General features: G+C 33.2%; 1 protein-coding gene across 3 annotated transcripts; it reads left to right on the forward strand.

Annotated features, from left to right (window-relative positions):
* The first annotated feature begins 365 nt into the window (after positions 1-365).
* Positions 366-5,143, forward strand: LOC145311738 (uncharacterized). 3 transcript variants are annotated; one of them, XM_080150710.1, is made up of 7 exons: positions 366-502; positions 2,205-2,782; positions 3,022-3,078; positions 3,507-3,547; positions 3,881-4,018; positions 4,401-4,484; positions 4,878-5,143. In XM_080150710.1, the coding sequence occupies exons 2-6, from the start codon at positions 2,593-2,595 to the stop codon at positions 4,458-4,460; spliced, it is 486 nt and encodes a 161-aa protein (XP_080006836.1). In that variant the 5' UTR covers positions 366-502; positions 2,205-2,592; the 3' UTR covers positions 4,461-4,484; positions 4,878-5,143. The 3 variants fall into 3 exon arrangements, with proteins under 3 accessions (XP_080006836.1, XP_080006834.1, XP_080006837.1); XM_080150708.1 differs by having other exon boundaries at positions 4,401-5,143; XM_080150711.1 differs by lacking the exon at positions 366-502 and having other exon boundaries at positions 2,650-2,782.
* Positions 5,144-22,966: the final 17,823 nt, after the last annotated feature.

Consider the following 22,966-nt stretch of genomic DNA (forward strand, 5'->3'; position numbering starts at 1 on the left):
TCAGGTAAAGGAAAAACGTTAAAATTAACCTCCTCCCCTAGAACTTCCGTTCGAGCATGAATTTTTCGAATTTTATCCCTAGCTACAACCTGATTTTTCTTGATGGGATTATTCCCAAAAGGTGCCAACTCATACAATGCATCCGAAAATTTCTTAACCACAATAAAAGGCCCTCCATAGAAAGACTGTAATTTCTTGGACACGTCAGTTTTTACAATATTAAAGAAAGCATAACAAACATCTGTAACTCTTAATGCTTCCCTCTGTACTCTGTGTTTATTTTGAACCTCTAAATATAACTTGGATTTTGTAGAAATTCTCTTAATTACATCCTCCATATTTTTCAGAAATTCCAAATACGACCGCGAGGATGAAGATTCAGCAGACGGAACTGGTGATAGGAAATCGAGAGGAATACGTGGCTGCCGACCAAAAACCAGAAAAAATGGAGAATATCCAGTTCTAGTACTCTTGGAACAGTTAATCACTAACGTAGCCAAAGGTAATTTTTTAGCCCAGTCCTTTGTTCCATGATTTTCATCTACTTTCAAAGCAGCATACAAACTTTGATTTTGCCTCTCTACAGGATTCGAATTTGGATTCCTGGGGGGAATTAGGACAGTATCCACCCCCAATCCTTTCATCACGCCTTTAAACACATTGCTTGTAAAATTTGTACCTCTATCCGATCTCAAAGCTCTAAATAAACCATAGGTAGGTACAAAATTTTCCAATATAGCCTTTACAGTTGTTTCAGTTATAGCATCAACCAACGGACATGTAAAAACATATCTAGAAAATAGACAAACCATGATTAGGACAAATTTAACCGTCTGTCCCTGATGATAACATGGAGTCCAAGGTCCAACCAGATCTACGGACATATTAGCAAAAACTTCACTACTTTGAACAGAATGAGTTATAGGTGAAATATGTTTAGGATTACTTCCAGCCTTTTTCAAACATGTAATACAACTTCGTATTCTCGATTCCACAAACTTGTTCACGCCAGGCATAAAAAATCTCTCATTTATTTTACGTATTGTCTCCTGCACACCTCTATGTCCAGAACCATATCCACCATGAGCTGAATCAAATATATCATTGTATAAAGAAAGAGGCACTACAGGCCTCTCGACAAAACCCCCTTCGGCCAAGGGCTGTCTGAAAATTACAACCCCCTCTAGCACATACATGTGGCCAATAAGATTGTACAATAGTTCTTTTCTGCCTGATAACTCCGCCCTCTCATAAGACGACAACTGTCTCCTTTCCAATATCCATAACCTTATTTCATTTAGGATCTCGTCCTGCTGAAGACTACTTTGCCAGACAAACTCAACATCCGCCTCATCCTCTGCAGAATGTACCTGCATAATAGAGTAGATTTGATCCAGAAATGGTGAATCATCCAGGTAAGGATCCAAAATTTTATTATCTGTCTCTCTACCCTCCTGACAATCCTTCAGTCGATGATTCTTACAATCTAACTCAGTTCTCGACAAATAATCTACGTCCACATGCTTAGTCCCCTGTCGATGGATAACTGTAAAGTCAAAACTTTGCAAGAAAGTTATCCATCGATAGGTGACACCGTTTATTGATCCTTTAGCCCAACGTTTATAATGCACTAGTGAAATACTGTCTGTCCGAACCAAAAACTCACGAAACCTACAAAAGTGTAAAAAATTCTTTAATGCATATACTAATGCACCTAATTCTCCTTTATAGGAAGGATAATTTTGTTCTGCAGCATTACACTTCTTACTACAGACACCAAACACTCTCTCCACACCATCCTGTTCTTGCGAAATAATCCCTGCAAAATACTGAGAACTATAATCTACATCCACAATAAAAAGATTAGGATTATCCCATTGAGGATAGCCTTTACACATTTCAGTCTTGAACATTTCCATAAATTCAGTCCATACTCTGTTCAACTCTTCTGTCCACTTTATTATAGTGTCATTCCTGTGACTATCCAACATGCACGACCTCTTGGCATAATCAGCGAAATATCCTCTGTAATAATTAGTGAATCCCAAAAATTTCTGCAACTCCTTCCCTGTTCTAGGCTTGCCCCAATCCTTAATCCGTTCCAGATATGCAGGATTCATTTTCAATCCATCGGCACTAATAATATGTCCCAAATAATGGCATTCTCTAGTCAATAAATCACACTTATCTAAATTTAATTTCAGGTTGACCTGCCGAAGAACTTGAAACAGTGCCTGCAGATGCTCTACATGTTCCTCTGGACTTGATGAAAACACGATCAGATCGTCCAAGTAGCTGATACAGAATCCATACATACCTGGCAAGATAGACAGCACCTTATCCATCAGAGCACAGAACAGGCTGGGTGCATTACACAACCCAAATGGCAACCTGTTAAACAAATACATCCTGTTTGCTGCACTAAAAGCTGTTAACGGTTTAGAGTCTTCATCCATAGTCATCGAATGGTAGGCAGCTGTCAAATCAAGAGTACTGAACACCTTGCCAGAACCCAGCTTCGTCAAATTATCCGAGATCAGTGGCAGCGGCCACGCCACCCGCTTAGTCACGTTGTTGAGGTTGCGGAAATCGATGACAAACCTCAACTTAGCCTCTGCTCCAGGTGCAGCCTTCTTTTTCACAGCAAAGATAGGACTGGACCAATCCGAGAAACCCTCCTCAATAATGCCAGCATCCAGCCATTTGGTCAACTGTTCCTTCAATTTAGCATCGTACTCTGGATTCAAAGGAATATTTCTGGCCTTCACAGGTTTAGCTCCAGGTAACAATTCTATATTATATGTCATTAATCTACAATCACCAATATCTGAATCATTCATTGAAAAGATATCAAAATTTTCCAAACAAATTTTAATAATCCTGGGTTTCAATTCTGGATTTTCCTTAATCATCTGGTTTTCATCTAACTTCAATTTTTGAATAATAAACTGTACCCGTTCATGCATTTTTTGCCCCGACAACTTTTCTGGCTTATCCAATTCATTAATTGTTTTATTACAGGTAACATCTTGATTATCCATGATGAAACAATGCCCCATCTTCACATTTCTCAGCAAGGTAATAGGTTTTATTGACGCATTAACCACACAGGACCCATCTTTCCGTGGCTGATACACCCCCTCAATAATCATAATCCCATTGCCACTTGTCATCTTAGAAGAATTAGGGGACACGTACCAAAGCCCATCATTCTTTAATCCAGTCACATGCACCACAGCGGTAGATCCTCCAGGATAAAAAATAGTTTTATCCAGCAACTTCACATTATACTTCGTTGAATATAACTCTCCAAACCCACCCCCCTCCTTTATCCCTGGCAAGGTAGGTTTAGATGGAATTTCAGAATTCATTCGTCCGGACAAAATAGGAATTTTTTGTATCTCTGCCACCACCTGTTTCTGTAAACAGGAATTAATAGGAACAGATTCCCCACAAAATTCAAACTTATCTTCATCCAAACAAATATTAATTTTATTCTTTTTCAGGAAATCAGATCCAAGATTTACCAACCTACTCGTCACCTCAGGTACATAAAATATCTCCGTAAACACAGCTTGAGTTCCAGCAAATCTAAATTTCAACTCAACATATCCAATAATATTAACTTTCTTTAAATCTACTGAATATGCTGATAATTTAGCAGGACAAAACTCAACTCCATGCTTATCAAGAATTTCTCTAGATATCAAAGAATTAAAATTATTTCCTGTATCAATAATTCCTAACTCCTTCACCGGAATATCAGCCCCAGGCACAAGAAATTCTAAATCCGCACAAATAGGCATTTTCGTTATCTTCAAAAACTTCACAATCTCTTGAAAACACTAGTCATTATAATTAATATATCCATATATTTTAGATATACATCATTCCACTACACAGCAGTCAGCCCCTCATCTGTCACCAGCCGCCAACATACTGTTCAATTTATGAAATCCTGTACATCTCCCAAACTACCAGCATCACACAGCTACACTCCAAGTTTTTTTTTATACAGGTAAGTACCTCTCGAAGTATTCAACCTTGCATAGGTACTTATCAAAAAATAATATATAGTAGATATATATATATATATATAAATATATATATATAATGTATTCATTAACACGATCACACCTTGACTGACGAATAAACAAGACAGTAATGCTTTATAAAGTTGAAAGCAATAATGTAAATACAAGACAGCAAAATTAACTATTTACAGTACTATAGCCTATATAATGAATATGAATAAAAAAAAACGATCTATAAATTTCATCCTAGAATGAGATTTATACATCAAATCAATCATATCCATTACATAGGATATTGCTGGAAATTGTTTCTGGCTATGTCAGCAATCATAGCCTCATACTGTTTCTCATCTCTGCTCTTTTCAGAATCCACAACAGGCCCCACCTGATTGCCCCACCTATCCACAACAGGCCCCACCTGATTGACTGTCTTCTTCAGAAACTGCTCAGGTATTACCCTATTATTAGGCACTCCAGGACCCTCTTTCTTTTCGCTACCGGCTGAGAAAAACTTAGCTTTGGTCTTTCCTATGCGAGAATCAGGAGCTGGCGGCTTGCCATCTCTCTTCTGCCAGCAACTAGCCACTACATGACCTTTTTTCCCACAATACCAACAAATCATAGTTTTAGCCTTCGAATTCAGAGCCCCAATCACGTTCTCAACCTGATCCCAAGGAATATCATCATCCCCTTCAATCCACGCATTATTATCGCCAATCTCAGTCCTGCCCTCCATATCAGATACATGCACTTCACTGATTACAGGCCTAGCTTTCACCTCCCTAGAATCCTCTAGCCTCAACCCTTCCATAGCCTGAGAATAACAGGACGTTACATTTTCAGGTGATACGTGTCCAGAACGAGCCCAGCTTACATAATGCTGACCTCTGCGAATCAAATAAGTCAAGAAAGCACTGTAATCTTCCAGGTAATGCATAGATTCAATGAAATTAGCCATATCTCTAGCTAAATCAGAAAACAGCAAATTCTTAGCCACATTATTATAGAAATCACGCCAAGATTGTCTAGAAATTTGACCAGGATGCATAAGCCTAAACAGACGCAATTTAGCATTGAAAAACACATCCACATTCTGACCACTCTTTTGTTTCAGGACGTAAAAGAATTCGGTAGCCGACTCTGTATCAGCAAAGGGTATCACCAACCTTCTTATCAACAGGTAATAACCTAAAGCACTTAAGGAAGCATTAGCCTCCGGCGTAATCAACCTCCCCATCTTCTTCCCTTTGCACTCAAAAATCCTATTGTACAGGATGTCCTTGAAAAGCATAGGATCCTCCAACTTTGCGAACCTAGCAACCCTCCATAAGGATAAGAAATAATCCTCAAAATCAATGTTTCCATCCCAAAATGGAGCATCCCGCACAAAATCACTATCCCACTTGACTCCTCTTACAAGACAAAACTCCTTAAACTGCTCCTCTACAGTCTGTTGGCTTACACTACCGCCGGCCACCTTTTTATAGGCCTTAAGCACGTCAGCCCTTTCCTCAATTAAAGGAAATATATCCAACAATTGATTTTCATATTCGGTCAGACAACTCTCACGAACATTCATCCAATTTCCATTCCCAACAGGACCTAAAAACTCAATCTGCGAAAACTTCAAATGTCCAGGAGCACTTTTCGTTCTTTTAGCCTCAAAATTTGTAGAATCCAATTTAGCCTCCACACTCAAACGATTAATGAAAGATGTATTAAACGAATCATCCCCCGTCGCCTTGACTGCAGATACACTAGCCCCCATACTTGTTTCATACAAAAAACAGCTAATATCCCCATCCACTGGCAATTGCGCCACCTTTTTCTTAATAGTAGCCAAATCAACATCATAACCTAACTTCTTATGCTCATCAGAGTTCTTAAACTCTTTCACCTTATTCTCCAGCCGTTTATTCGCCGCCGTTAACTTATCCACCTGATCTTTGACAGTCGTATGCTCCTGCAACATTGCCCTAACATATTTTTTTATGCTTTCAGGCACAACGTCATTCTCCACCTCGCCCAACGCCAACTCCACATTCGCATTGGCACCTGCACCAGCATCCTCAGCCGCAGCATCCTCCTCCTCCCAATGTTCGGGAGTTCCATCATCATCCTGACTGTCATTCTCCCTAGGACGTTTAGGCGGCCGTCCACGCTTGCCTTCAGCTTTACCCCGCTCTCCTTTTTCTCCATCAGCCATATCCGAGCACTGGAACTAGATCCGCCGTGAAATTTAGATCAAAAGAGTTAAAGAATGAAATTCCACAGAAACCTGAAATATAAATCAAGTTAGAAATATAAAAACTAAAACAAAACTGTGAAAAATCCGAGATAAAAAAATATCTCAAAAAGTGAGTGACTTCAAATTAAACACCACTTCCCCCACCCTTAACTCAGCAGCAGGTCTAAATAACACGTAGCACAATAAGACTGCGCCAAATGTGATATAGACAAACAGCATAAGCTAATGATAGAGTAGACTTAATGTTCAATTCAAAATGCAATCAGATTTTTAAGTATTTATTATATTGGATTAAATGCAGTTTTTGAGTAAATAAGATTATATATTGATACTATATTTAGAAATGATTAAATATGTTAATAAGTCAAAACTACTGATTATTCAAAGCTGGATAGTTCTGAAGTAGCAGGATGTCTGTCTGTATATCAGGACACCAAACAACAGGATGACTGTCTGTTTAATTAATACAATGTATTAATTAACTATGCACTTTGAAGGGGTAGAATATCTGCCTATGCAAACTATCTAAAGTAGTAGGATGTCTGTAAATAGCTGTATTGGTCTTAATAAAGACTCGAACCCAAACCAGATAATGTTCTGTGTTAGGACTCTCAATATCAACTGACTTAAATATATTTTCTCTTTATTCTTTCTGAGAGCAATTAAAGAGCAATTAAGAGTAACAATTAACATATGGTCTGCAAACTTAAATATATGACATCACAACATAAATATATGACATTATCTTAAAAATATGTAAACGGATCTTTGGTGAGTTTCAACTGATAAAATTTGATAATTATGACACATTTAAAAATACTTTACCAAAATATAATTAATTCTTTCATCTTTATATGGTAATATATACTTTTAGTTTTATCATAAAAATATTTTAATGCACAGCATCTCTATAAGAAGTTATACACTAATGAAAGGAAATTAAAAATATGCTTTGTGAGAAAGACTTTAGGTAATAAAGGTTTGGATAGCCGTCGACTCTGAAAAACATAATTATAAGCAAGGACATCCAAGTCTTTAATTTTAGGTAGGGGAAATCTTAATAAAGTGGTAATTCACATTCAGCGCCGAAATTTTCTTTTTTTCTGAAAATAAAAATCTCAATGGGAACAAAAATAAGTACAGGATAATTAGAACCTTAATTATAAGGATATCTGATAGGTCTTTTTACAGCTTTACCGATCAAATTCACTACACGATTTAAAGAGACGGATACTTTTAAAGGTTAAAAAGGAAGTTTTAATGAATCAAAACTTTTTGAATTATATTTTCCCTGCATTTCTACTTTCATTGCAGTTCATGTGTATGTAGACATTAACTTAAAAAATGTAGTAAAAAATGATAGTTCAATGAATTTAGTGGCTGTTCAGATTATAGGCACTGGCTAGTCAGAGTCAGGGATAGGGGATCAGGGGCGTCCAAGCTTTTTTGGGGGGGGGAGGGGGTAATTCGTTTTTTGGGGGAGTAAAATGCCCCCCCCCCCAAAAAAAAAAATAAAAAATATTTACCCCGGGGGTAAAATTTGCTTGGGGGGGTTACTCCCCCAAAAAACGAATTACCCCCTTCCCTCCCAAAAAAGTTTGGACGCCCCTGATCCTTTACCCCCCCCCACAAATTTTCCCCCGGGGTAAAATTTTTGGGGGAGGTAATTTAAATTTTATTAAATATTAGTTCTTAAAAATGCGCGCGAAGCGCTCAAAATTTTTATTTTTTAGAGATTTTTTTTTGGGGGGGGTATTTACCCCCAAAAATTGTTTGGGGGGGTAAATACCACCTCCTAAATGGTTGGGGGTGCCTACGGCACCCTCAGGGTAGGGGTAAATTTTAAATGGGGGGGGGGGGGAGAGGGTAAAATGAAAAAAAATTGGGGGGTAAATTCGTTTGCGGGATGTAATCACCACTTTACCCCCCCCCTTGAACGTCTATGTAAGGAATTTCATATTTGTCTGTCAGTTGCGTAAACAAAAGAAATTCTACTCAGAGAGGGGACAATGGACTGTTTATTACACTAGTCCCTAAAGTTTTCTTATTCATTTGCTGAACAACTATGGTGCATTTTAATTGGTTGGCTCATTAATTTGAATGTTCAAACGTTTCAACCACTTATTTTAATCTAGAGAAGGGGTAATTTTGTTTATCATCATTGGGGATCTAAATTAATTTATTGGCCATTGTCTTATGCCATTAGATCTATGAATTCTACTAATGGCATAATAAAAACTATATTTCTTAAAACTAATCAGCCAATCAAAATAGCTTTAAACCTGCCTATAATTTTTAGCAGTTTAGAGATATAATATGTTAAATTTTCATCAAAGTTACTCATAGTCCCTGATAAGCTAAAGCTCAGAAACAGTTTCAAAGTCTTTCTTTATAGTAGAATAACATCACAATTGATGGTAAGTCTAGGTTCATATTTTGGTGTGACTTCTCAAAAATAAATAAATCTAGGATCTATTTCAGACCTCACAATTTACCATGGATTAAGGGATAGGTTAATGCAAGATAAGTGTATCCATCTCTAATCGTATTATGTTTAAAATTCACTTTTTGGTAGAGTGAAAATATTTATGGAATACATTTTTTCTTCTGTTGTGCTATACCTGTATACTATGAAAAACATCCATATGCATAAACAGAAATATTTTATACACAGATTCAATTATAATTTATCACTTTACTCATACGTTTTTTTTTCCAGATTGTACGCCGATGATTTTAAATTCTATGGATATTATTTTTGCATCAACCTATTTATTTAAAGTAGTAAGTTTTTTTGTCTGTAGATGAGATTTAGATAACTACTGAACTGATTGAGTTCTTCATTTTATGGAAGCTTTATTTAGGTCTCGAGATGGTTAGGGGTTACTTAACTTTTATATTCAAGTCTTGATATTGTTTTAGGTTTTTTTCCCTTTCTGTACCCCTTTTATGCAAGGCTCCTAGATGCTAGGGGGAAAGTCACTGCTATATAAATTTAATGAATTTTACCCCTACAACCCTTCTAGAAATATTGAGATAAATGAGGAGCAACGAAAGGTTAGATCTCTTGCAGGAGTTATATGGAGAAAATTTGTACATATCAGTAAAGTGGAATGTGTAGACCACAGATTCGGATGTTTATAAGTAGGTTCCTTAGGTTTTTCATATTGTGTCGTTACAGTTCAGTTTGTATTTTACTGTAAAGTTATACAAGGCGACATAAAAACTTTAGAAACCAAGGGAATTATGCAGGGAGGGAAGGGACATTAGGCTGTATATTACACTAGTCACCAAAGTTTTATAATGACGTTTTCTAATTTGTTGACTTTACAACTTTGGGGACTTTTGATTAGTTTGATTCTTAAGTTGAGAGTCCAAACGTTTCAACCACTATTTGTATTCTACAGAATGGGTAATTTTGTGTATAATCATTAGGGACGTACATTAATTTATCAGCCATTGTCTTGTCCCTTTATGTAACTGGAAGTATGTTTGTTCATATGGCGAGCAATTTGAGTAAAAAGTGAGTATGATAACTTGATAAATTCAACACATTAAATACATTCCTAATAGCTATATTTTTTATTATTAGGACCACTAAAAAGACCAGATGGATATTGCTGTCTTATTTAAAGATAACAGTCCGAGTTTGGTTTAAGGCTATTTATGCAGGGCACGGGAAATTTTTTTTATTTTAAAAGGCCCTTCCTTTAAAAAAGCTGCGCCCCTAGCATCAAAATGGGAAGGAAGAGGCAGATTAGCCCAAAACTCTTTGAATTCCTGAAAATTGAATAATAAAATAGCCTAAAATCATCCCGTGACCTTTATGCCTTTTTAATTTCTTTTTATTTAACAATATTTCAACAAAATGATATGACGTCCAAGCCATAACAAAGTGTGATATCTAAGTTCAGAAAAATAAAATCAACTAAATTCTATTTTTTATATTAAATTTGTGATTTTACATCATATAGCGCTGTCACTCTACAAGTAGTATATGTTGTTATATCTGTGGAGTCGGTCTCTTGTGCTCTTTCCAATTTTCTTAATTACTCTAAAATATTAAATAAAGAATTTTGTAATGAAAGGAAAGGCTAAAATTCATACCTGGCATTTGTGAGCTCAATTTTCATAAAGATTTTTACAAAATTCCCTAAAAAATGAATATTACACTATATATACACATCTTAAACTTTTGGAGGGAATACAGACGCGCAGATAAACACTTTTTAATTTCACTTTGATGTTAAGTATATATTGATGTTATTAACTTTCCCCATTTTTGACATTTTCATCGTGCTTTGTGTGTCGATTGTGTTTCTTTGTTATAAAATTTACACGACGATTGCATATAAAAACAAGGATGACAACATCCATAAAAGCGAAGCACTGAAACGGTAGGACAAACGGACATTAACACTTGTATAGTATCTGAACTGAAAAAGCGGAACATAAATGTACAAGGATGACAACATCCATAAAAGCGAAGCACTGAAACGGTAGGACAAACGGACATTAATACTTGTATAGTGTCTGAACTGAATAATCAGAATATAAAAGTATAAGATTTGAAGCAAAATTGTAAGTAAATTTGTTGATAAACTGCTTGATACAGGATAATGTTTATGGACATACTTACATCTTTAGGGCTTGATTATAGAGTTGCTTCGCTTAAAATATTGTTCTTTGTTGTCCCAGGAATCAATATACCAAATATCAGATCAAACGGATAATTAGATCATATAAAAATTTGTTGTTAAAAAAGTAGAAAAATCAACATGTTTAAAATGGACGTACGGACATTCTGGTAATGATTATAGAGTTGCTACGCTTTCTAAATCGTACCCAACTATTACAGGAATTACCATGCAAAATTTGAAATCGATAGGACAATTCTAACATGCCTAAATTAACGAAAAAAGCTATTTAAAAAAGTAAAAAAATCAACATGTTTAAAATGGACGTACGGACATTTTGGTAATGATTATAGAGTTGCTACGCTTTCTAAATCGTACCTAACTACTACAGAAATCACCATGCAAAGTTTGAAATCGATAGGACAATTCTAACATGCTTAAATTAACGAATAAAAGCTAACTATCTCGGACGGACGTACGGACGGACGTACGGACGGACCGACCCTAATTATAGAAAAGCTTCGCTTTTAATAAATGTCGAATCAAAATTATAGGTAAATTTGTTGAAAAACTGCTCATCCATAAAAGCGAAGCACTGAAACGGTAGGACAAACGGACATTAACACTGAAGTATGGTATCTGAACTGAATAATCAGAATTTAAAAGTATTAGAGTCGAAGCAAAATTGTAAGTAAATTTGTTGAAAAAACTGCTTGAAGCAGGATAATGTTTATGGACATACTTACATTTTTGGACTTGATTATAGAGTTGCTTCGCTTATAATATTGTTCGTTGTTGTCCCAGGAATCAATATACCAAAAATCAGATCAAACGGATAATTAGAACACTTGAAAATTTGTTGTTAAAAAAGTAGAAAATCAACATTTTTAAAATGGACGTACGGACATTCTGGTATTGATTATAGAGTTGCTACGCTTTCTAAATCGTGCCAAACTACTACAGGAATCATCATGCAAAGTTTGAAATCGATAGGACAATTCTAACATGCCTAAATTAACGAATAAAAGCTATCTATCTCGGACGGACGTACGGACGGACGGACGGACGGACGTACGTACGGACGGACGGACGGACGGACGGACCGACCCTAATTATAGAAAAGCTTCGCTTTTAAAAATAGGCAACGTTCTGACCAATATACAATGCTAATAAACACCTTTTAAACTTTTTTTTCTTTATTCCTAATCCATGCGGGGGGCCCTAACCCTGCAGAATTATCCTATACATGAAATGAAATGAATGAAATGAAATGAAATGAAATGAAATGAAATATTTATTTTATGACACATAACATACATACATTACATGGTATAATCACAAACAAACAATAAAATTGATCATGATTACTTACAGTTTAATAATTTAATTAAACCTATTAAAAACAAGGATGACAACATCCATAAAAGCGAAGCACTGAAACGGTAGGACAAACGGACATTAACACTTGTATAGTATCTGAACTGAAAAATCGGAACATAAATGTATAAATGTCGAATCAAAATTGTAGGTAAATTTGTTGAAAAACTGCTTAAAAACAGGATAATGTTTATGGACATACTTACATTTTTGGACTTGATTATAGAGTTGCTTCGCTTATAATATTGTTCTTTGTTGTCCCAGGAATCAATATACCAAAAATCAGATCAAACGGATAATTAAAACACTTGAAAATATGTTGTTAAAAAAGTAGAAAAATCAACATGTTTAAAATGGACGTACGGACATTCTGGTAATGATTATAGAGTTGCTACGCTTTCTAAATCGTACCCAACTACTACAGGAATCATCATGCAAAGTTTGAAATCGATAGGACAATTCTAACATGCCTAAATTAACGAATAAAAGCTATCTATCTCGGACGGACGTACGGACGGACGGACGGACGGACCGACCCTAATTATAGAAAAGCTTCGCTTTTAAAAACGACAAGTACCACACCATTAGTTTCAATGTATTTTAAAACAAGCGGAGGGGAGGGGGGGGGGTTCTATGCTCGCCATGTACTCTGAGGGAAACCGCCATCAAGTGCACCAACATGATTAAGTAAGCAATTTAATCAACAGCGGTTACACAGAAACACTTTTAAACTTCCCTCTCCCCCATCCCTTCTTTAGACTGTTGGAAGGAAATTTGTAAAGAAAAATAAACATTTATAAACATAACCTCCTCTTTACTCTCAGAGACTGGGACATGTTTGTGCAAAGACAATTAGTCAAATAGATAGATTTTATTCAAAGAACAAAGGTTGCTAAAATAAAGGGGCATGTAAGCAAGTAATGGGGAAAATTGTGTTATATATGAAAAATGGGAACCACACAAAAATATTTTCATAAGATTTACAGGTATCTTTATGTAAAAAAGGACCTACAGATAAGGTTGCAAAATAAAAAGGGTAATAAAGCAAATAACCTTGCCATAGTCAGAACTTCTATATGAACAAATGGAACTGCCCTCTAGCTCATTTAGAAGTTGTCTAAATAGTAGTTAGAAAGATTGAGCATTTTCGCACCCCATTCTTCCTGATCGATAAAAACTCGCTGAGAGCCTGATTTTTTAGGGTTCACAAATTTTTCCATAAAGTGGTTATCATCTAAAATCTTCGTCTGCTATTTAATGGCCTTAAGGAGGAGGGTTGTAAAAAAAAACCTAAGTTATTTTTCTTTCCACCCCCTCAAGGTTGACACATCCCTTACAAATTACTAAGCTCGCTGTAAAACTCAATCAGTTCAGTGGTTAGCGAGATCTTACAATACATAAAAACCTTATTATTTTCTATAGTATGATAGTATATTCTATACTTAAAAATTTTATTTCAAAAATGGAAACATTTACAGCTTAAAGCTTGATTTTGAGTCATACTTAGATTATAAATATTAAATATGATCTTGATCATATAATTTACTAGAGTTGGCTCGATATAACTATCTCCCTATTGGCTAGTTTTCTATATGCATATATATTTCTCAATAAATCTATTTTCCTCACCCGGCATTACTATTTAAACGGAAGTAAATATTTAATAATTTAAATGATCTTAAAAAGATCTTTTAAATTATATTTTTTTCTTTACATTACCATCACCAAAGGGTTTATTATATGATTACAATTTTAGTTCAATATTTGAACACACAAAGTGTCGCCACAATCGAATTCTTTTAAAACAGAGTTTTCTTAAATTTATTATATCATAAATTTAAATTTTCTTTTTTATGATTAGAAATTAAATACTTCATTATAATGTAAATAGCAACATGAAATGAAAAAAATTAATTTGTTTTTAATAAAGTAAAATAATGGGTCTTATCGTTCTGGGCAATGAGAGTTTATTATGGATTATTGGAGCACTATGAGTTTTCAACGAATAGTCCTTGGAAAACTTGAGCTCGTTTATAGACATTTATTTCCTATATAGATCTGACATGGATCTTGAAGCAATAAAGCAGGCCGTTTTGTACAGGTTAAAAATTGGAAGATTTCATTAAATAAAAGTTATCGCAAATATACTTAGTAAATTACTTAAAACAAGGATTACAACATCTATGAAAGCTGTATAAAATATTTATTATTAACTAGTACAGGAACGATTAATTTCCATTTTTTGTGAAAAATAATTATTACAATAATAAAAACTAAAAAGCACTGTTAGCAAATTCTTTTATTATAGGAGAATAATAGGTGAACTATTTATGACCTACAGAAAATATTATTATGGAGTAGCTTCGCTTTTTACATGTGCAATGCAATAAATTTACAGAATATGTTTATTTCATATTTCTACAATTTCTACGTCATAAAGTCTAAAATTTGATAATATCATTAAAAGTGAAATGTTTTTGATTTTAGATCCCACTTCTAAATAATAAATATATGTGCTATTAAAGGGATTTCAAACCTGGTGTCCCTTTAAACAGAAAAAAAAATAATTTTCTTTGTTTTAAAATTAAAGAAATGGAAATAATATTTTATGAATTTTATATTTGTCCAAAAGATTTAGAAGTCTGTCCTACTGTCTGTCTGTCCTACTGTCTGTCTGTCCTACTGTCTGTCTGTCCTACTGTCTGTCTGTCCTACTGTCTGTCTGTCCTACTGTCTGTCTGTCACTTTTCTTCACTTACCCATCACTGCAATTCTTTTCAATAGATTACCCAACTATTCCCCTTCCCTTTCCGAAACCATAATCTAGTTCCCTTTTCCCATCAATTTAATAATCCGGCGTTGCTACAAAAGACCAACTCTACAAAAGACCAACACCTACAAAAGACCAACTCTACAAAAGACCAACACCTACAAAAGACCAACACCTACAAAAGACCAACTCTACAAAAGACCAACACCTACAAAAGACCATCACCTACAAAAAACCAACACCTACAAAAGACCAACACCTACACAAGGTCTTTGTAGCAACGCCAATAATCCTTCCATTCCCCATCCTATGATTTATCCTTGTAATTTCAAACAGCTTCGCTACTAAATGAAATAATCTTCCTTGTTATACATATTTTTTTGTAATTTTCACTTGAATGCATGAACATGATAAATTTTGAAGCTAAAATGATGTGTAAGACTTTCCATGCCCCTAGGGTGAACTGTAGAAAGGCACCGGGAGGAAAAAAACCTATTCATGTAGAAAAAGTGAAGTAGATGAGGAAAACAAATTTTGTTTTCTCAGCTGAGGTGATGGGTTCGAATCTCACATTCAAATAAAATTGCAACAAATCCCTTACTGCTGCTATATTAGACGCGTAAACAATTTGTAGATTAAGGAGAATTCCTTGCCCATTTACAGACACTGATGATAAACATGCACAGTTATGGGTTTCGTACAAGATCTGTGCAATCAAAGTTTTAATTTTAAACTTATTTAAATATTCTAAGACTATATTTAACTAGATCATTACCCAAAAACAGACAAAATAAGGCTTTCTAAAAACTTTTTGCCATGAAACTATTGATAATAAATGAGATAAAAATAAGAATAAGATAGTTTCTGGAAAGAAAAGAAGATATTTTTATGAAGCAAGAGAGAATAATTGAGAAATAAATAAAGAGTCAGAGAAAAGAGATAGAAAGAAAGAGAGAAGGAGAGACAGAGAGAGAGAGAGGGTGGAGGTTAAGATTTGTTGGATGAACTCAAGGAGAGACAAATATTCTGAAAAACAAGAATATTGAATTTTTTATTTGAAATTTTCTTACTGACTTTTACAGGCTTTCTCATTGATATGAAAAAAAAGCCGTCTACCTTATATAGCAGCCGAGAAAATTACGTTTTAAAAACATAGCAGGCAAAAATAAAGACATAAGGACATCCATTTAAAAGTAAAGGTAGTATTAGTTTACTAATTCACTCATGTAAATGAATTTAAGTTTTTACTGTTGCTTTACAAATAGACACAATATGATTTCTGAATTTAAAAACATAATATTAATGTTTGCTTGTAGCTAGTTGAAAACTACATTAATTGACACAAGTCCCAATTTGTACCAGAAATAAGAAGGATGGAAAGACTTTATAATTGGTCAAGGATAAGGCGTCACACTAATGACCAAGTAAATCGCAATAAGGGGTATTGCTACGTCTAATATGTTATTGGGTTAAATGAAAAATGTAAAATATTATTTTTAATTTTTCGGCTGTTATTAGTATACTAAGAATTTTGCTTGCCGTCCGGGAGGTGTCGGGTTTGAGTATGGACCACACCGCGTCAAACTAATGCTCGGAACATGACACTGATAGTTAAGAGTATAAGAAATGCCTTGGTCTTAAAACGGGCATAACTCATTACTATATATAGTTTGGATTTCAAGACATAGGTTGTGTAATCAATGGACTGATTGTCTTTAGGACAATTCTTAAATTCTTATGTGATAGAGAAACGCGCTCTGTTCAAATGAACGATTCACTAGGGGTCATTGGACGATCACTGGAAGTCAAAGAGGACCTCGCCCTCATGAGGTAATAGGTAAATAACAGGGCTCGGCAGCGTGTATGCCTTAGTGACATCATATTATAAATTTAAAATTCAGCTGGATGTCTAATCCTGTACCTAAACAGACAATTCATCCTTTAGAAACTTTTAATGTACACAAGCGTGTTTAAATTTGAGGCTTATGTGCGACAGTAGAGCTTTGGTAAATGGCTGCGCCTCTAAAACCTATCATCAGCAACCTTTTAATAGGATGGCAAAATTTTTCGAATATTCACCAAATTTTCATTCCTTGACTTATCCGTCGATCCCTGATTTTCTTAGGTAACATAAAATCAGTTTTGACATTAACGAGCAAAAGGATTTCTTTATTTCAAATAAACTTCAATAAAATATTATTTCATTGATTTTAATTATTTTACCTTCATATCATTTTAAAGCAAAAAGTTTCAATATGAAAAATAAAAAAAAGAAATAGATTTTTATTTTTTCTCAAAATTTTTAAATAAAAAATTGAATCTAATACAATTTTTATTTGATTCAACCGTACAAAACCTAATTAAAGGGTAGGTGTGGCAATTCAGAGCCCAATTTTATACAGTAGGTAAATAATATTTGAGGTCTATCACGAGTTCGATTCAACACCAAGCTTGAGTACATTTTCGGTCTAATGGGTCTCCGTAACTGCAAAAACCACAATACTTTTCCGTGTCAAATAGTACGTACGGACAGGTTAAGTTATAAAGTTGCTGCTCGTTTTCGTAAAACTAAAAAAATAAGAAATTTATTTTCTGATATGTATTTCTTTAAACATTAAAAAACAATACAAATTGCATCAAAACAAATAATACAATAAAATATGATATGAATTTTTTGTAGAAAAAATTATTGATCATAAATAAGCATATTCTTTATATGACAAGGAAAGCTAATTAGCAATTTAAATCCTGCTATGTTTTGTGTACAAATAACAGTTTAAGGACAAAAAAAAGGAAAAAAATCAAATGATATTTGGTGTAAAAAGATAAATAATTAAATCAAATATTGAAAAGATTAAATGTTGACATGTATTAATTTAAGAATATTAAAACATGTAAAATAAGGGTTAAACTATGAAAAATGTAATAATTTTCCATCATGGCTTATCCACTGGATTAGAACCGGTTATAAGCCATACAGAAAAATCATCGTATAAAAGAAAATTTTCCACGAATATTAAAACAAATCATAAAATTAATACCAATTGTGTTAGCCCTGGGTTTTGCCCCCTCGGTTTTAACAAAGTCTTATATTTTTTTTCATTTTAATATCCGCGGTAAGCTGTCTATAATACGATGCAATAAACAACTATAACGGAATAAAATAGATATTTCGTTTGAAGGAAACAATTTTGCCTCTTTCCGCCTGTTGTGAAAAATTTCTGAACATTTTATATAAAGATATAATCATCATAATATAAAAAAACATTAATAAAGTTTTAAAAAATGTTATTGAAACGACGATAAAAAGTTTTTCTTTGATTAAATATCCTACTACTGAATTTGAGCTTTGTTTTCAAGCAAGTAAGCTCATTTCCATGAAAAAATAATAAATTAAGCCGTTGAGACTAATAAAGTTAAGTTGATATGAAATCATTTCCTGTACCTCTGCATGTTATAATATTTCAGTTGGGATCAACAAACCAAGTCTTACTACATATAAACATGCATTATACGTTCATATATTATAGTTGAGGCCATTATTTAAAGGACAAATAAAACTTAATATGACTCTGCATGTTGTAATGTTACAGTTTGGACCACCAAACCGAATTTTAGTAACTAACAACATTATTTCCTATGCCTATGCTAATGTTATGCCTAATGTTATCGATAGGACCATCATACCTAGTCTTACTATATAGAAATATTATTTCCTGTTCCTTGGCATGTTATAACACTTTAGTATGGACCAAAAAACCAAGTCATACTACGTAGAAATATAATTTTGCCTACGTATTTTATAATATAGGTGGGATAAACAACGCAAGTTTTACTCCATAGAATTATGATTTTTTTTCTGTTCCCTACAAGTAAAGTATTATAGCTTGGAAAAAATTAAAAGCAAGCATAGACACAAAATGATCCTTTAATTTAGCAAAAATAATTTTCATTTTTAAAAAGGAAGAAATAACAAAATATATAATATTTATAAATATGAAAACTTACAATATCGCTCCCGATTGTATAATATTATGCCCGTATACTACTACCATGCTGATATCAAAACACAAGATATTAGAAGGCAGCTGCCTAATTTCACTACGCGCTACTAAATTATATTTGTTCTTGTGGGCTCAAATCACATGTTTAATATAACCCCTAACATGTATAAAGAATAATAAATTGTATTAAAAAGCTAATTTACTTTTTTGTGTAAATAATCTACAAAATTTAATATAAATATTAAAAAATTTTGAAAAATAAAATTTAACCCATTAAATTTAAATAGCGCATTGTGGATTAAAAGGAAATGTGAGAAGCAGCTTAGCGTGGTAAATAGATATTTTCCATTTAAACAAATACAATTGCCTGTAAACATGGAGATATGGCACCCGAAGAGAAACTATTTGGCTTCTAACCTTTCAGCCAGTCAAAAGGCATTTTGTGGCCCCCCCTCCCCTCCACCACATCCAAATAGCATAAACCCTGCCAAGAACCTGAATGGGGACAGTTGATAAAGCCATTTCTAAGATCTTTTTGTACTTACCACACATATTAAACTCAATTCCATATAATTTTTTTCAACTTGTTTTTCCCAACTATTTATCCCTCCCTGTCAAGCAGGCTGTGAAACATAAAGGGGCGTTTTTACTTAATATGATAAGAATAAAATTTTAAACATAAGTGTTATCAAGTGTTGGGTAGCGTAGTTATTTCTGGGATTGCAGGGATATACAACCACAAGAAACTTAAAATATTCATTATTGATAACCATTACAGTATGCTAAAGTACATCAATATAAATTCTATCCTAAAATTAAAATGCATGATATTACGCAAATTTTTGAGGTAAAAATTTCGTTGTATTTTTCTGCCTCTGACGATTTAAATTGTAGATTCCTTAATAAAACTTTGGGGAAGCAAAGCAATCCATGGTTTGAACTTTTAGTAATTGCATGTAATTGTAGAAAGAAGTTTTTTTTCATGATAAAACAAAAGGTTTGTTTTTATCGTAGATTACAAATCATTTGAACTATTTTCAACCCATTTGAAAGATATCAAGACGAATTACTGGCAAAAAGACAGACTTTAGCTGCTCTCATTTTGAATGTTAATATCCCTGTTACAAACAACAACAACATTATATTAAAAAATGCACTTTTGCTCCACAATTATCTAGGAATTAGGTTTAATTGGTACTTATAGCCAAACTCAAGTAGACATGTTTAGCTCAGAATACACATTTCTTACATACATACATACATACTCACAATAAATATTTTATGTTAATTATAAGTAATAAGATGTTTTTATGTGGGTTAGTCTATACATTAAGATTTTATAACATACTAGCGGCATCGCCCCTAGCCTCTAGGGGCTTTGCCCCAAGAGGTTTAATCAAACCAATTTTTCGTATTTTAGATTTAAAGGAAAAATTTAAAAGAAAAAAATTGGGTGGGGGAGTAATTTTTTTGGGGGGGTTGGTGGGTAGTCGACCTCACTATTTTAATTTTAATTTTAAAAAGAATTTTTTTTTTTTGGGGGGGGGGAGGGATTTTTCATTTTTTGAGGGGGGTTGGGGGTGTCCCATCCCCCAAGAAAATAGTTATAAACCTTCCTGGGACCTATGAAGAACCCGATCGGTTCAGCGGTTAGAGAGATCCTTCGCTACAAACAGACAGACAAACAAACAGACATCGTTCTACTTTGTATTATAGATTTGATGAAATGGATATAGCACTCTCGGAAAAACTATTTTAAATTAAATTTTCTTAACCGTTCAAAAAAATATTTCTTTTTATTAGACACAGGCCTTTGTTAATGTAAATTACTAAATATATTCAAAATTATAACATGTTAGCCATCGTTAACTCTAATTAGCAGAACCCTTGTAGTCTTTATTAGTCCATTGGTTTTGCTATGCTTCGCCCCTAGCCTATCAACTTTCCTAAATGAAGCCCAAACAACAGACAAATAGAGAGTCTAATAAAATATCCTATTTCTTTTATAATATATTTAAAATGATTTTATAAGTGTTTTGTTAAATTCTTAAGCACTTAACAAAATTATTTGTTAATGACGATTTTCTAGAAAATATTTAGGATAATTATGTTTTTATTATTAACAATTTTTAAGCAATTATCAAAGTTTTATTATTTTAATTTAACATAAAATATTTGATATTGTTGTAAAAGCTTAAAATACAGTTTGTTTGTAAAGAAAATAAATATAAAATATAAATTTTCAAAGAAAGGAAGAGTCATTACGTAAAACAGACAAAGGTTAAAATGATAAATATGCTATCTAATAAAAGTTCTAATGACTGAAATACCGTGAAATAAGGTAGAAGGATAAGTCAGTCATGGTTACTTATTTCAAATGCCATATAGTCGACATATATTTTAATTGTCTGTTAATAACATGCCAATGCCATCAAGCTTAATATTTTTTCCAGTATGGCTTCGAAACCGATTAATATCTGCTGTATTAGAACCGGTTCATTATATATAGCATTGTTTTACAGACAATTTCCCACGATTATTGAACTAAAAATCATGAAATCGATACCAACTTTTTATTAGCCTGTGCTTTGGCACCTTATTTTTTTATTTTGATATCCGCGGAAAGCGCTTTATAATACGATGCGATAAATAACTTTTATTTGTGAATAGTTATCCCTAGTTCAGTGTGCACCATATTTTGATACTAAATTCAGTCTTTTATCTTATAGATTTAATCTGAAGCAAAACAAAAGAAAATTTCTCTCATTATTTACAGATTTTAGGGAAATATGGGATGAGAGTTGAAAGGAAATTCTGGGCGTAAACAGTTATACAGAATCTAATCTGGTGCTGTGTATACCATTCATTTTTTTTACAATTTTGTATTACAAACCTTTTTAACAAACAAAATCACCAAAAATTATGATCAATGATGAAATGATGGCTTGGATAGGGCCTTTGAATATACTGAACAATGGCAAAATAGTTTATTTTGGGTGCAATATTATACAAAAACTTTGTTTTTTAACCCCTTTACTATAACGCCTTTTTGTTTTAAACAAATAAGGAACAATAAAAGATTTTGATTCTAAATTATATTCTAAAATATTAAAATGTTATCCCACCAAAAATTGTTAAATGGTTTTATCTAAATTCCATTTCTTTTAACCTGTTTCTTTCAAAAGTATTTCTAACATATAGAAAATAACAAAACGCATAAATCTCTTTTTCTTGGCTGTCTAAGCTAAGTGTGAAAAGTTTAAGATTCAGTTTTGAAAAGAATAAAATCTATGTATGTATAATGTGTCTGTATGAGAATGTAAAGAAATATTATATCAAAACTTAATTTGAATAACAAAGCTTAAGGCAACAGAACAGAACGCACAGTTGTTTCAAAAAGAACTATTTTGAAGCTGTTAAAAATTTAGATAAAAAAGAAATGTTTTGTAAAGTGCACATTTATGAAAATTATTAACATATTTTTCTACATATTATTAAGCATGTTAAAACATGTTTAGATTTTTGATAGCTTGATAAAGCTTTTCTATAGATAATTGATTCACTGAATCATTGTGCTTTTATACGGGAAAAATCTCCCTTTCTGCAGGAACTATGGGAAAAAGAAAAGAGGAAGATAAAGAGAGAAAGCAGAAAAGAAGAAGGAAGGGAAGAGGTCTGACATTTAAAGTTTGAAAAATAAAGATTTATTCATGTTAAAGTCCTGACTAAATGTTAGCGCTAGTTCACTACATAGCACTCTATACAACTTCTTTAATATTCAATCAATAGTTTCTATAAGTCATTCTAGTTAGTTTTATCAATGTACAGTATTTTAATAATTTACTTCACATTTTATTAAAAAAAATGGAAAAAAAGAAAATGTTTCTCTTAATTTT

This window comes from Acartia tonsa, chromosome 2, assembly GCF_053477335.1.
Source record: "Acartia tonsa isolate MP-2025a chromosome 2, ASM5347733v1, whole genome shotgun sequence".
Classification (NCBI taxonomy): domain Eukaryota; kingdom Metazoa; phylum Arthropoda; class Copepoda; order Calanoida; family Acartiidae; genus Acartia; species Acartia tonsa.